The sequence below is a fragment of the Phaethon aethereus genome (genome assembly GCF_964289735.1).
Source record: "Phaethon aethereus genome assembly, chromosome: 1".
Classification (NCBI taxonomy): Eukaryota; Metazoa; Chordata; class Aves; order Phaethontiformes; family Phaethontidae; genus Phaethon; species Phaethon aethereus.
Genome location: NC_138575.1, coordinates 133,940,905 through 133,957,836, shown reverse-complemented (window position 1 = coordinate 133,957,836; position 16,932 = coordinate 133,940,905). Strand labels below are relative to the sequence as shown.

General features: G+C 41.2%; 1 protein-coding gene across 1 annotated transcript in view; it reads right to left on the bottom strand.

Moving 5' to 3' along the window:
- SH3KBP1 (SH3 domain containing kinase binding protein 1) overlaps window positions 1-14,668 on the bottom strand; it is a gene marked incomplete at its 3' end in the record, with an annotated part of 205,045 nt that extends 190,377 nt beyond the window's left edge. Inside the window, exon 1 of the mRNA XM_082011118.1 lies at window positions 13,801-14,668. Within this exon, the coding sequence (XP_081867244.1) occupies window positions 13,801-13,842 (42 nt within the window). The 5' untranslated portion in view covers window positions 13,843-14,668. The remainder of the gene's footprint in view (window positions 1-13,800) is intronic.
- Between the last annotated feature and the right edge of the window lie 2,264 nt (window positions 14,669-16,932).

Genomic DNA, 16,932 nt, shown 5'->3' with positions numbered 1-16,932 from the left:
GAACAATTTGGGTTTGTTATTATCTTATGCTGTGGATTTTTGCAGCAGCAGGCAAGAGAAAAAATATTTTAAGGGTTACTGTTAACATCACAAAAATCAAGGGGGTTTGTTGGTGGCACCAAATGGTCTTTACCAGATAATTACTACTACACCAATGTATTTTTTATACACCTAGAAAAACACTTGTAATTAATCACTACACTTTCAATTTTGAATCATTACTTGTAACACGTTTTCACAAGTCCTGTTTATGTGCAGGACTGAGTCCTTTTACTCCTGAGAGTAGCAGGAATGCAAAAACTTACTACTTTGAGGTGAAGTTCAATAAAATGATGGTATCATCATAACGGCAGCACAGCAGTAATAATGCTGTTTCAAGTTCAGGTCTCCTCCTGCTACTATGTATCATGCTCCAACGATGCAAACTTCCCTTTTGTCTCAAGCAGTCTAACTAGCTAATATTAACTGGCCTTAACTAAAAATAATTGCCTGTAGCTAGTATTTATCTTTAATTTTGTTGCTTGTTGCCAGATCTGATGAGGGGATACTGAGTCTGGGAGCCTAGTTAATTTTTCAACAACGCAATTTAGTAAGAGATAGTCATTAGCCTCTCCCTGCAAATCTTGGTTTTGCTTTATGAACGTCTGAAAATATCAGTAGGAAACAAATACATCTGTTAGCACTCATTAGCAAATGCTGGTGGTGGTGGTTGTTAAAACTGAAATTCCATCCTCCTGTCTGTCCCGCCACATACATTCTTCAATGGTAGGAGATGAGTAGCTCATTTTAGTACAGACAGGCTCAAAGGCATGACCCAGAAAGCCTCCACTAATATAATCAGTCTTCAGATAAAAACCACTCTCAAACACAGATATCACAGATATTTTCTCTGATTCTTTATAGGGCTCAGTGTCATGGAGCTGCAATTTGACAGTAGAAGGACATGGTACAGAGACTGCAGAGGCAATTTACCAACACATTACAAGTAACTCCAGGCATGAGCAAGGAAGCCCTGAAGGAGTTCTTCAACCCTGTAACTTGTACGCCCAGTTTCAGCTTCATGAGAAAATAAAACCCACACAGAAGCTGTTGGGTGGGGGAGTGGGAAGAGAAGGACAGCGTCTAATGGCAACACATGAACCTTAAAAAAAAATACAAGGGAGTAGAGTATACTCACTTTTAAGAGACCAAACAAAAATTACCCTTTTCTGAATATCTGAATCCTCAACTAAGGAAACAATGAAAAGGTAAAAATCTCAGCACAAAGAAATGGAGTCAATATTACAAAGCATCACTGCAAGAGTCACCACGGTTCAGAAGGGTTACCAACACACATTCTACTTCCTTCTAAAAATTCTGTTTCAGATTGTATCGGGTTTGCGTGGCAAGGTTTTGGTAGCAGGGGGCAGGGGAGGCTGCAGGGGTGGCTTCTGTGAGAAGTTGCTAGAAGCTTCCCCTATGTCCCATAGAGCCGGTGCCAGCTGGCTCCAAGACGGACCCATCGCTGGCCAAGGCCAAGCCCATTGGCAATGGCAATAGAACCTCTGGGGTAACAGATTTAAGAAGGGTCAAAAAAAAAAACCTGAATATTTGCAGCCAGAGAGAAGAGTGAGAATATGTGAGAGCAACAGCCCTGCAGACCCCCAGGTCAGTGCAGAAGAAGGAGGGGCAGGAGGGGCTCCAGGCGCCGGAGCAGAGGTTCCCCGGCAGCCCCTGGGGAAACCCATGGTGAGGCTGGCTGTGCCCCCGCAGCCATGGAGCTCCATGCTGGAGCAGATCTCCACCTGCAGCCCGGGGAGGACCCCATGGTGGAGCAGGGGGATGCTCGAAGGAGGCCGTGACCCAGTGGGAAGCCCACGCTGGAGCAGGCTCCTGGCAGGACCTGCGGCCCCGTGGAGAGAGGAGCCCAGGCTGGAGCAGGTTTGCTGGCAGGACGTGTGACCCCGCGGGGGATCCATGCTGGAGCAGTCTGTTCCTGAAGGACAGCACCCCGTGGTGGGACCCAGGCTGGAGCAGTTCGTGAAGAACTGCAGCCCGTGGGAAGGGCTCACGCTGGAGAAGTTCATGGAGGACTGTCTCCTGTGGCAGGGTCCCCACACTGGAGCAGAGGCAGAGTGTGAGGAGTCCTCCCCGTGAGGAGGGAGGAGCAGCAGAGACAACGTGTGATCAACTGACTGCAACCCCTTTTCCCTGTCCCCCCGTGCCACTGTGGCGGTGGAGGTAGAGAATCTGTGAGTCAAGCTGAGCCCAGGAAGAAGGGAGGGGTGGAGGGAAGGTGTTTTTAAGATTTGGGTTTATTTTCTCATTGTCCTACTCTGATTTGATTTGAAATAATTAAATTAATCTTTCCCCAAGTCGAGTCTGTTTTGCCCGTGATGGTAATTGCTGACTGATCTTGACCCACAAGTTTCTTGCTACATTTTCTCTCCCCTGACCAGCTGAGGAGGGGAGTGATAGAGCAGCTTTGGTGGGCACCTGGCCTCCAGCAAGGATCAACCCACTAATCTCCCATATCTGTATAGAAGATCAGCATTATACAACTGCTTAGTGGAAGGAAAAAGTTGGAATGAATGACTGAGACCAGAGACTATATTTCCTTTCTTTCTCTCAATTTTATAAAATAAAAGTAACTTTAAACATAATTTCTGATACCTTAAATTTTATGTTCTGGTTTTAGACCTAGTGTCTATTTCTGCATACCACATACACGTTATGCATGTCTACTACATGCACATGTATGTACTGCTGAAAACATTTTGAAAGGGATTATATTTTTTAAAAAGAGCTTTTATTTTACAGTTTAATGAGGCATTCCTTTCTTTCCACTTACTGAAAATTTTCCTCTGATGTCCCCCAGACAGTCTGCTGAGATCCTCAGAAAAATTTTCACATTGTCTGAAAGGCTGCAGAAGTTGAAATGACCCACTAAAAACATATGGGCTGACAGTACAGAAATTGGAACATTTTCTACACGGAAGCGCAGAGCCATTAAGGACTCTGAAATGCAGTGCTCAATCCTGCAATAATTGGTGCATGTAAGCAGTTGTATCCTCCTAGTCATTCCATCAACTTCAGTGAACTACTTGTACAGGGAAGCTTTTTCTGTACAATAGTTTTTAAAGGACCTGCCCTCAGCTGTTCACTTAAGGAAGTTTCAAATTACATATAATCTTTTTTTCTGCAGGGAAGAATACTGGAGATATCTCACAGCAAGCTAACACAAATCCTAACCCCTTCCAGGACTTTAGTTTAGCTTTAGCATTCTGTATATTTACAAAATATCAGTAACAAACCAGTTTTGGGTTTTGAATTAACCATCATTATTTGTGACAACCTGTTCATGAGAACTGATCGACTCAAATTCACAACCATAAGCCTTCAGGTGCTTTCAGTTTGAAAGTACAGATCCCACAGAGTCAAAGAAAAGCAAACAGATAAAAGTACACCACAGAGCATTATGAATTGACTGAAGGTTGCAAAATGAAGCCGCTGTGTGGGGACAGAGGAAAACAACTGAGCTTATGCCTTTTTGTACATGCTGAACAGTACATTTCAGGTAGTTCCACTTATAAGTACTTTTTTCCATGAAACAAATTGTATAGAAAATATTCAGCTAAATTTTAGAAATAGACTCCTCCAAAACAAAAGTGAAACATTAAAAAAATTGCTGAAAGCTACATTGAGACATATATGCAGTTTTTTAGTGTGTGAATTTTAGATTTTTTTATTGAAGATAGTTAATGTGGTAGTCCTGAATTACAGGCATTCTTCCATCTGTATTTCTCTAATTCAACCCTGGAAGGAGAATAACTCAGGTCATCTTAAAGGACTTTTAAATTAGGAATAGGTTACATTTTGTCTTTGTGCTTGATAGTACAATAAAATTGAGACCTAGGACATTAGGGAAGGATAAAGAAAACACTAAGATTTGCATCTTACCTTCTTCTATCTAGAGTTATTAAGCGTTCATTGGGCCAGTGATTTGGCAACGGCTGATGACAGTGTATGAACCATGTCTCTAAAATGCCATGGCCACATAATGCAGACATGACAGCAACATGGGCAGTCTGCTCACATGCTGGCAGGGTCTTGGGGGCAGCATGATAAGGAAGCTTGGGGAGAGGGAACAGAAACCAAAAAAATCCCTTCAAGCAACCAAAAAGCTGACAAACACATGTGGCAAATGGAAAGCTAGATGACAAGATGCTCTTGGCTCCAAGTAGGAAGAGAATAATTTTCAGCCAAAAGGATAAAAAGGAGTTTCATTTGCTTTGTGCTATCAATTAATAAGTAAATACTGACACATAAATCAGACCACCAAAGCTCACCCAAGCATGTCTAAAAAGGAAACCAAGGCTTAGCTAAGCTGGTTGTCATGAACCAACTAGAATAATGGCAATGGCTTGTAACCATAAGAAATCATGAAAGTTATGAAAGAAGTTTCTGCTTTAGAGGCAGTTTCTGTTGGAAGGGTGTTTTTAATCAGAGGTTTTGATAATACTGGCCTATAGCCTCTGGGAAGGCAAATGCAAGTTCTCTGGAAGAACAGAGCACTAATTAATCTTTCAAAGGGTGCAGTGAGTCCCCATGCAGTGGGAAATGGAGAAATCAAGGTTTTGTGAAGAAGCAGATACATACACTCAACACCTTGCACAGTCTTGAATGATTTGTGATGCATTTATTTCTCTCAATATTCCCAGTTAAAAAAAAAAAATCAATCAATAAAAGCAGAAGTCATTATCACCTTCTGTAAAGATGACAGGTTTGCCTTGTTTCTTCTTCCTGGGCGGGAGGAACCAATGTTATTTTTAAAAATGTATGCTTTACTTGTTTCTTCCTTCCCTCACCAGCTCCTGTCACAACCATCGGCACTAAGTATTCATCACTGAAGAAGGAGTCTGAAGACAGAGTGCGTAAATTACTCATCCTATTACATGATGGTAGTTTACTTGCACCTTTGCCTTTTCCAGGGGTAACTGAATGACTACAGTGTCTATATATAAGCAGTAATATATTTCATATGGCTGTAACGGAGCCAAAAAAAGAGGACTAAGAGACTGACATATACTCATCTCTTTCCAATTCTGAAGAGAACAATTGCTCTTATATACTCTGTCATAATTTTACTAACAGTGCCAGTGAAATTCTAGTAGAGTAAATAATTAGGAGATGGCAGGAAATGGGGGACCCTCTAAGGACTCTGTCTCCACTATCAGCTTCCCAAATACTTCCCAAAAGATTCTAGGAGGGAACTGCAGCACTTGCAGACACTGAATACAAAGGTATCTAATTAGTATAATTAGCCAAATACTACTGATAATCAGTCAAATACTACTTCCAATAGCAAATAATGCAAATAACTTTGCCAGTCCAGTTGATATGCACTTTATAAAAGCATGAAAGCTGTTATATGAAAGCTTTTAAACAGTCTACACGATACTTCAGAAAAAAACAGCACTTCTGTACACAGAAGTAAACCCCCAAAACAACAAAGAAAACGCAAGCAAATAAAAAACCAACATGACTAAACAACCCCTTACATACGCATATATAATTACTGTTAATAAATTACAGTGTTTGATCAGGACAGGAATATTCAGAAGCAAACAGTATCACTAAATAATGACAGCAGCAGTTAGAACCGCTAGTCTTACAATACACAATATCTGCCTTTTTCCCACATGTCCCTCTTGCTCTCATCTTCATTCTTACTTACTGTTAATGTTACTTTACACTTAAGTAATACAAACTGGTAGATGTAATCATGATACAGGCTGGATCATTCAAATGGAGTAAACGGAACATTTGTCAGACTAAGCTTGAAAGCAAGCACAACCCTTCATAATGACGATTATTAAATGCTATAGTTACACCACAGGCATGCAGAATACCGTTTCTCTTACACCCTCCCTTTTTTTTCTGAACAAATGTTAAAAACATCAAAATCAGATAATGCTTCCTAAAGTTGAGGGGATCCATCTCAGGGCTATGTAATTAAATTGCAGGAAAGGTGGAAATATCAACAAGTATTCTCATGCTAGCTTCAAACAGCACCAGGACTGAACTGCAACTCAGTTTCTAGGAGAGTGTGTTTTCTGTTGCTGTGTTTTAAGAATCCTAATAAGATTTCTGGTCCTGTCAGGAAAAATCAGATACACAGCTGTAGTCTCTGTAAATCCAAAATGGTAGAAGTACGTTTTGCAAGACATTTGTATGCAAATGCTGCTAAGCACCTCTCCAGATTTTACCTACAGAGAAGAGTTTCTCACAGCAGCCTGCTTGAAACTGTAAAACAATTGCCAGAAGAAGTGTAAAAATTAATCAGACCAAAATACATGGATTACTAACATACCCACCCAAACATAAACAAGCTACAGAGAAAATAAAAACATCTGGAGCTTATAAAATTGCCGGGGGGGGGGGTGGGGGGGTGTGGGGGGGAGCGTGGAGAAAGAAACTGACTTCAGGGAAGAGAAAGCATGAGGTCAAGACACCTTCTGTTTGCCTCCCAACCTTTTAGGACTAGGTTGCAGAAGCACCGTCAACCATCTGATCTTGCCAATTCTATATATCTGTATGGAAACTACTTTAAGAGGCTATTGCCAAAACACCATTGACATCCCTGTGTAACACATAATTCCAAACAATAATATATAAATAAGTTCTGAAGAAACTGAAGCTGCTTTAAAGAATTCTGATATTACACCTCCAAAGAAATTGTATCTTTGAAAATATAACTTCTAGATAGCACATTCTGTCCTTGTTTCAATCTCTGATTAGGTTCTCCTCCTCCTCATGGCTTGGAGGCTCAGGAAGAGGGAAAAAAAGGTGTTTAGTTTCCTTTTTAGCATAAAATTATATTTTTTAATTTACAATTTAAATAACAGCATATTTTAAACAGAAATACTCTACTGAGGTTTTCTTAAGAACACAAAAGACAAACCTGAGCAACTGAGTCTCCTTTGTATATCGATTTATACTACCTACACTGAACCCTATCCATGAAGCAATATTACGTGTATTTAAATATTTCTTTTTCTGTTTTTTTAAACATAAGTAATTACAATGCATATTAAAGAATGAAAAAATGTTTTGGATTCAAACTCTTAAATTTTCACCAGTTCTGTCAATATATAATTACAATTAAGTCACTGCCCTTTCAGAAGGTTACTTTTCACTAATAACTTGTTGCAATATAAAGTACTATTCCCTGAAAGCTAATTAAAACCGTAATACTGAAGCTTCACATTACCATGTGTCCACTGCCACACACATTTAAAACCCTCTCCCTTTTGCATAGTTCATAAAACATTCACACGCTGGTTCCCACAAAACATCCGACAGCTGACTGCTCCAAACAGCAACGCTTCTTTCCTCTCTGTTTGCCCTCCGCCAAGTAATACCACACTCAAAGCATGGCATCAAAACATATCCAACAAACCGGTCACCACAGGACAGCCAACACCACGCTTGCCCCCATGACAAACATACGGGATCCATTCTGCTGACTGCAAGGAGCATGGCACCCTTCCCATTCAGCCAAGAGTATCACCAGTTCCCTGTGACAGGGAATGGGAAAGAGCCTCTGTGGCTGCCAGGAAGTCTCACATTGCTTCCAGGCCAAACACCCTGGGCAGCTGCCTCACCGGGAGCTCCCCCACCTCCTCTGAAGCCAGACAAACAGGTTGAGGTGTGACATTATTTGTAATCGTGCCCTGGGCATCCAAGATGGCACAGAGTGCTGCTGCTGCTCTGTGCTGAATTCCCTTTGAAGACTGAACACTGCCAAGTCAGAGACTATTGACTGGTACAAGACCCATCTTGGTGGATCTGTGTCTTCAGCGGAGGGGAGATGAGGGAGAGACTTTGTTTTACTAGTATTGCTTTCAGCGCTGGAAAGTAATAACCACAGCAATAATAAATAATAACACATCAGTGATGCTATGTTTCTCCCCACAAAATCTTCATTACTGTTGACAGAAACAAAAGCTCAATGAGACAACATTCTCACATGATGGAACCTATCTGAAAGTTTCTTTCACCGATTATATTCTCTGGTATTTCACCCTAAGGACACCAATTTTAATGGTCATAGCCAGAACTCGGAATAAGAAACTAGTACTCCTGGCTCTCATTCCCAAGACAACATAACAGCTAGGATCACAGAATCACAGAATCATTAAAGTTGGAAAAGACCTGTAAGATCATCAAGTCCAAATGTCAACCCAACACCACCATGCCCCCTAAACCATGTCCCGAAGTGCCACGTCTACACGTTTTTTGAATACTTCCAGTGATGGTGACTCCACCACCTCCCTGGGCAGCCTGTTCCAACACCTCACCACTCTCTCCGTAAAGAAATTTTTCCTAATATCCAATCTAAACCTCCCCTGGTGCAACTTGAGGCCATTTCCTCTCATCCTATCACTAGTTACTTGGGAGGAGACCAACACCCTCGTCGCCACAATCCCCTTTCAGGTAGCTGTAGAGAGCGACAAGGTCTCCCCTCAGCCTCCTCTTCTCCAGACTGAACAACCCCAGTTCCGTCAGCCGCTCCTCATCAGACTTGTGCTCCAGACCCCTCACCAGCTTCGTTGCCCTTCTCTGGACAGGCAAATGCCACAATCTAAAACATCTCCTAAGAGCAAATACATAGGCAGTATTCTAGTAAGATTGCCAACAAAAAAGCTCAGTAATTGAATTGCAAATTCCTGTCAAGTATGTAAAAAAAGCCCATAACAATTCACTGACCCATAAAGCAAGTTATCTTTTCAGGTACAGACAGAAATAACACCGCTTTCCCCAGTCTGCATATAATCTCAGTGCCTCAGCACATGCTGCAAGTTTCAGAAGTGGCTACTTAGGCAAAGCTGACCCAGACGTCACTTAATTAACAGTATTCAGGATACTTAGGGGAGCAGTGAAGGCAACAGGAACCTACAAGCCCTGAAGCAGAAAGTGGTATCAGAGAGCGCAGTGGCAAAGCAGACGGGAAGGAGAAGAGGAGTCGGTGGGGTCTCTGACCTGATGGGTGCCAAGCAGCAGCTGGAGGGCTGGGGAAGCAGAAAGCACTGCAGGACCCAAAGTGTTCTGGGACATGGAGAATATTCTCTTTTCCCTCCCAGAAGCCAAACTACGGCTGTACAGGGCCCCTGCATGTGCACAAGCCCAGTCTTACGACAGGTTTCAGGAAAGCACTGACAGGAACGGGTAGGTGTGTGTGGGGTGCATAACAAGAACAAGGGCCTCCTCAGCTTCACTCTCGATTCCCTGCAGGCTCTGACTGGTTGTCAGATTAAAGACTAAGAGGTTGTCAGAAGATTAAAACCAAACAAACAAAATATATAGAGAAGAAAATTAAATGACAAGCAACAGATAAGGATCTCCACCGTGTACCTGTGATTCAGCGTGAACATCCCTGACTTCCTACAGCTAATTTGCACTGTTTAGAGATTGTATTCTGCTGGTGTAACAAGAAATCCAGGTTGCTGTTCTGACCTGAGGCAGCAGTGGTTACACAACCCCCTGTCCTGCTTCATTGATTCTAAAACCCAAGCTATACACCACAATTTCAAAAATAACTACCACCATACTTCTTCCTAATTTTAAAATAAATTTACCTCCCCAATTCTGCTAGCAATATTGGCAGGTCCTCTGGAGTACGGACAAGCATGAAGGTCGTCACATGCAGCACAATCAGTTTACCAGTATAACGCTACCCAATCCCACATAGAATCGGGTTTGTAAATTAAAACCAGCAAGCACGCCTGTGCGCCACAGTTTCCTGCTTTCTACATCTTCATCTGCTATCAGCAAAATCTGTCTCAGATGCTGTCACACTTACACACAGTTTTACACTACAGAGCATGGTTACACAAGGAATTTGCTAAAATAACACAAGGGGGAAAAAAAAATCAAAAGCCTCTTGTTTGTCTCCTAATGGCAGTTTTTTTTAAAAAAAAGCTAATATACTACACACATTTATTTTCTGGTTATAAAGGTGAGGGTTTTGGATTTCAAGTTGAAGTTTGCAAGCTAGAAAGATACCAAAGACCAACTTTATACCATGCAAATGAACTACAGTGCAATCACACCTGCTACCTCCTCTTTCTCAACTGCATAACTGAGGAGTAAAACAGACAACCAGGAACAGTATGTAATTCTCCACTCATACTTCTATTTCTCTACCCCAAAAATTGAAAGAAAACAGAAAAGATGACAACCAGATATGCATTTCATACATTTCTTCTGACAAATTCAGCATCACTATCTCTAACAAAATTGGATATCTAGAAAGGCTGACAGAGGTAAATTAGATCTTAAAGAGGGACCAAAAAATTTTCACATATTTAGACAAACTTCTCCCACAAAATCTTCCAAGTGACCATAGCTGCAGACTAACAAGCAGTAAAAACAGAAAGAGAAAAGAAATTTCAAATACCTTTTCTGTCACACCTTGCATATTGAATTGCAGAGCATAAGAAGGGTATGAATCTGCGTTTTTTTGTGTCTGTATGTATAAAATATATGAAATTCAGAGCAGTTGTTTTGCAGATTCAAGAACAGGAAGCACCTCTGATGATACAACTTCACAGTGAAAGTCCCCTAAAAAAAAATAACTGCACATGTACTGCATATATCATTGCTACCTCCCCTTTCCTCTTTCTTTCTCACATCTGTCTTCAGACAACTCCTCTTCAATGGTCTCCTAATTTGCATTTATTCCATGAAATTTAAAACCACTTTTGCTACAGGCAACTCCAAATGTCTTTTCCACATCACAGCCTAGTACTCCCTTAAAAAATATTTTTATTCTCCTAAGTAACATTTTGTATTAATGTCTTTTCATAAACATTCCAATATATTGCATTTCCCTAATTTTTCCATTTCTGATTTGTACATTTTTTTCTTCCAAACTCTTTTCTCTTCTAACTGTACTTCCAGAATCTATGCACACATGTTAACTGAGACCACTCAGGCCTCTTTACTGTGTTAATTAAGTGGTTGGTTTCAATTCAGCCCAAACATTCCATTTTTGCAAAACCCAACAGTTTCTTCAGAATGTCGTCATGAATTTGTTCAAAAGAAACTCAAATCACAGGGAAGAAAAGGTATTTTTCATAACAAATTATTCCCTCCACTTGAAGGTAGAATGCAAAGTATCTCAAGAATTTCACTTTTACCTCTAAATAACTTTCTCAAGTAACTACTCTTACAACCAATTCTGATAAGCAATGGGAATTTGGAGTTGCATTTGGCTCATGTGTAGCACCCCTTTTTGCCTGCCTCTCAATTACCTTGCTGACACAATAGCAATGGGGCATGAATTGACTGCTGGTGAGCTCAACTCTGCTTACACTTGTTAAAAAGAATTTTCAACAACTGAAAGAGAAGGTTTACAATTATAATTTTAGTGGACAAAATGATTATGCTCAACAAGCTTTCTAATGGGACTGCTGCTATGTTTGATTATAGCTCTCCAGACACAAGGAGATTTACACAAGAGAAACTGAAGAAAAATAAAGCTTTTTCACTCAAGATATTCACAAACTATACTTTTAGGAAGTCTGCATCTTCCACTCCACGTTACCTTATTTAGAGGGAATGTTCAACTATGAAAAATTTATTTGATTTTGTGTTCAAGCTGGGAATGAGGAAGAATTTAATTCTGGTTTTAGTTCTTTAGAAAACAGTCCTGGATGCTAATCTAAAAAATAAAAAGGGGGAAGGGGGGGGTCACAGAGCAGGTAGTGGTATTTTACAAGAACACAAAATCCAAAACATTTATTGTTGTTTTCTATTGAGAAAAAGCTATTTATTTTTCAATTATGTGAGAGGATGCCACAGTGTCAAGTCATTTTGGAAATAAGAGGCCTTAAAAACTAGGTACTTGGATTATGATATTCTCATAACAGAAATTCATAGGCCACATTTATTTAGAATGCTAAATCCAACACCTCCTAAAATCAGCAGCAGATTTCAAATATCAGCCAGGAAGAAGGCTTAGATGAAGTTGCTTTTGTCCCACAGAACTTCACAGTTCATTAGAGTTCAAGCAGAAAACTATTACCAATACACAGCGAGTCCCAAAATAGTTTCTTCCCCCTACCCCAAAGAGTGGATTTTCAGAGGTTAACAAGAAACAGGGTATCCATTTTCCTCTGCACTCCCTTTCATCTCCTCGAGGCTGTTACTTCCTCCTAATCATTGCTGCCTGACAGACAAAGAGCTGTTCGTTCTTCTCGGCAGTGACAAGAACAAGGATTAGGACACGAGTACGCTTGCCCCCACAGGAACACCTGAGGCTCTCATGCGTGTCCCCCTCTACAGGCTCGGTAAGTTTGCCACCGAACCACTTCCCCGAATTACCTCGAGATACACAGCGTTATTGAAGCAAAATGACGTAACTTCATTGTGTGTGTATGTCTAAACAAACAACAGGCACACACCAGTTAGTTAGAAGAATAAAAAGAAGAAAAAAAAATACCCTTGGAAAGGGGAAAGTCCCAAAGATCCTCTGAAGCTGTAATAACAGATTAACATAAAACCTATTTATGTAATTTATTGTAGTTCTTGCTCTCTTTTCCATAGTGGAGAGCCGAGTTTATGGAGTTTTATAGAAACTAACAGCCTAGGTCTGAAATGACAAATCAAGGAGGCCCAGAGATACTAACAGCCAGTCTCATATGTGCAGACATGCACAGGCACACACAGATGCCCAGTAAAAAGGTATATATTTCTAAAACTTCAGATGACTTTCCTAAAGCCAGTATTACTGCAAGTTATTTTGTTCATTACATGAAATAATAAAAAAAAAATCATTACTTTGTAAGTTTTTATATGCAACTGTTTGGAAAAATCCACTTTAATGACGCTCAACTAGTTTAGCCAGGAATACATATTCACAAAAAGCTTCTATAAAACCTAAGAAAGTGTTGGGATCACCCTGCATGGCTCGACCTTAAGGAGAAGGAGCTGTGGCGTTGATCTGCACGGCTCGACCTTAAGGAGAAGGAGCTGTGGCACTGAGAAGCTGGTAAACAGCTGGATATCTGCACGGCTCGGCCTTGAGGAGAAGGAGCTGTGATAAACAACTAAGAAGAAGCGAGGAAAACAGGAACACCTGCAAGCAGCGAATCCTGACTGTGTGAGAGGCGCATGGACAGCGCGTGGTATTTTGTATATAGCCAATTGCAATAGTGTGTGTAACAAGCTGTAACCAATCATGAGTGTGTGCGCAGTGACTAAGCGAAAATTATGATATATATTGGAGTCAGACAAGACAATAAATGGCTTCGGAATATAACTCTCAGAGTTGTGAAGTCCATCCTTCTCCCGCAACTGGTGACCCTGACGTGATACGATCTCTGGGATCTCATCATTGAACACCGGTCGAGCCATGCGGGTGATCCCAACAAGAAAGCACTCTGGAGAAGAAGTAGCAGTTATAGAGAAGAGAAAATACTGCAAATGCCATGACATATAAATTGTTCTAGAATAAGCACCTTGTTCCCAGACCACACAAACACAATCACCGAACGTCAGAGAAGTGTAGGGGTAACTACTTTTACTTTCAGGATATCAGAACTACATTGGCTTTGCAAAGAAAGTAATCTCTTCTTTGTAACGCAGTCTCAATAGAACATTGTATTGCAATATATTATTGTTTTGGATACAAGAAATACTATGATATAAAGGCTGATATTTAGCCTGGACAGCACAGTATACAAAAACGTATACACACAACACAAGAACAGTTCCACTTTGTACTCACTCTTACAAAGTTGTCAGGGAACAAACCTCTTCTGCCTTTGAGCTGTCCTTCCCACCAGCCTCCATCATCTTTCTTGATATTGGTGATTATGTCACCTACAGTGATCGTCAGCTCATCATCATGTTGAGCTTTGTAGTCAAACTCCACTATCGCCTCCACTAAAAAAGAAACATATATACATATAATTATTAACTACATTTAAGTTTCCATGCCTTTGAAAGGAATAAGAAAACACCAATCCAATTATGTATTCTCAGTGAAAGTAATATATTCACTGTAACCAAAAGAGCACATCAAATAGGCAACATGTACTGGTAACATTTTGTGGGTAACTGCTACAAGAAGAGGCCAAAGGGAAAAAAAAAAAAAAAACCACCACAGGAATACCCATCATGGTTAAGGCAACAAATGGAATGCATTTTTCTTTACTGATTAAAGGAAATTAATTTGTGATGCTTCAGCAGTATCTACTCTGGCAGCATTATAAAGTTTATTTTTATTTCTTGCAGAACATTTTAGCTTTTGTTCACGGGCCTTCTAAAGCATTTTATTTCTAGAAGGGTTCTCGAATCCATAAGCATCCCAAGCCACTGCAATTACTTTGCTAAATACATCACTATTAACCTAAAGAGTATTTAACAACAATTTTTTGCATCATGCTGAGTTTCACTGTTGTTTATACAGAAATGTAGAGCTTTGCTGCATGAACATGCTCTCTCAGGGTTTCATCAAAGGGGAAAAAATTTACTTTCACTTGTGATTATGCATCAGAGGATCTGAAGATTAAATACTCCTACTGCTCTGAATGTCTGCTATCAAAACAGATGTGTGTTATAAGCTTGATACTATTATATGGTGTGACTTTGTCTTTTCCTGGGAGGGCTCCCCATCCCTTGAAACCATACACACAACAAAGTCCCTGTAGAGAATTAAGGAAGTCATAAAGACAGAAAAAAACCTTTGGAGAATCAAAAATAATAGACCTTGGGTATTCAAATATGGAAGCCATAGTTATATTTAGTGGTTTGTCAAATATCTACTAGGAGGAGCCAGATTGGCAAGGTCAAGGATAGTCATATTTGTAAAGCCTTACTCCTGTTTTCTTCAGCAGAAAGATGTTCTGCTGATCATGCCCCAGGATGTTCCACCAAACATTTAGCACTTCAACCATCGAAACAGCAAAATGAGAACTAGTAATAGGCATCTGCGTTCTGCACAAATGACTGTGCTATGTAAACCATGCAAGATGCAGCCAACAAACAGGCAATACAGCTCACAAAGCAAAACTAAGCATTACACCACAGACAGTAAAAAGGTTCTGCCTAAATAACAGAAGCCCTGAGGACTAAGTTGAATTAAGCTGACAGGAAAGCAGAATTATTCCTTTCCACCCCCAAAATGTCATACAGACACAACGCTGAACATCTCCCTTCCTCCCCCAGAGCCTGCAAGTCATAGCTAAAAGAGTGTTCTGACTTTTGGGTACATCCCAGACACAAAGCTATAGCTGATAACATTCATCTATTGCTTCTTCTGTGAAGCCCAAAAACACTTTAAAACCAGTTCACAAGAAGCGTGCTAAATTACATCATGAACAGCGAAAGAGAAAGAGTGGCACCACACACTACAAGTTGACATGCAAACAGAACTTGAAAAATTTACCACTGAAACTTAACTGAAGAAACAGAGTCATTCAGGCTGGGAGGGACCTCAGGTCTCTAGTTCAGCTTCCTGTTCAAAGCAGGACCAGCTCTGAGGTCAAACCAGGTTGCTCAGGGCTTTGTCCATGTGGGTCTTGAAAACCTCCAAGGACAGAGGTAGGGCACGCAGGGCAACCTGCTCCACTGTTTGACTGGGAGAAAAGTGTTCTTTCTACAGTCCATTGGAATCTTTCTTGTTTCAATTCACATCCATTGATCTTGTCCCACCATGCACTGCTGTGTAGAGCCTGACTGCATCTTCTTGATAACCTCCTTGTAGGTATTGTAAATCTGCTATTAGGACCTCCTGTTTTCTCTTCTCAAGCTAGACAGTCGGAGTTCCTCTAGCCTCAGGTCCCTCCCTCTTTAGCACTTCAGCTGTTCCACCAATTTCATATCAAGCACAGACTTGAGGAGAGTGCGCTCTACTGCCTTCTCCAGCAATCAATAAAGATGTTACACAGAACAGGTCCCAGGACAGTCCCTGGTGGTCCTTCATCTATTATCACCTTGCAAGTACAGTACAATCCATCAACCACTACCCAAATCACACAACATTTGGGGTTGGAAGGCACCTCTGTAGACCAAACCCCCTTATTCAATGCAGAGACAGCTGAAGTGCAGGTTGCTCAGGGCTTTAAGCAGCCAGGTTTTGAATATCTGTAAGGATGGAAATTCCAGTGTTCATTCACCCTTAAGGATAAAAAGGTTTCCTCATGCTTATTAGGCAATATCCTGCCTAATGCAGCCCAGGAAGCTAGGAGCTGCCTTTGCCACAAGCACACATTGCTGCCTTGTGCTCCATCTGATGTCCACCAGGATCCCCAGGCTCCCTCTCGCCAAAGCTGCTTTCCAGCCACTCAGCCTAGGATTATTCCTCTCCAAGTGCAGGACCTGGCATTTCCCTTGGTTCATGAGGATCCTGTCAGCCCATATCTCCAGCCTGTTGAGGCCGCTCTGAATGGCAGCACGACCCTCGGGTGTGTCAAACACTCTTCCAGTTTTGCATCAGTTGCAAACTTGCTGAGAGTGTGCTCTGCTCGATCATCCAGGTCATTAGTGAAGATGCTGAGCAGCATCAGCCCCATTATCCACCCCTGCAGCACACTGCCAGTGACCAGCCTTCAGCTAGACCTTGTGCTGCTGATCACAATCCTCTGAGCCTGGCACTTCAGTCAGTTTTCAGTCCACCTCACTGTCCATTTACCTGGTTTGCACTTCATCAGTTTGTCAATGAAAATGATACGGGAGACAGTGTCAAAAGCTTTGCTGCAGTCAATGTATACAACACCCACTGCCCTCCCCTCCTCCACCAAGTCAGTGATTTCATCACAGAAGGCTAACAGACATGACTTCCCCTTCATGCTCACTACTCCCAATCAGTTTCTTGTCCTCCATATGTTTGGAAATGGCTTCCAGGACTATTTGCTCCATCAGCTTTCCAAGGGGTCAACGTGA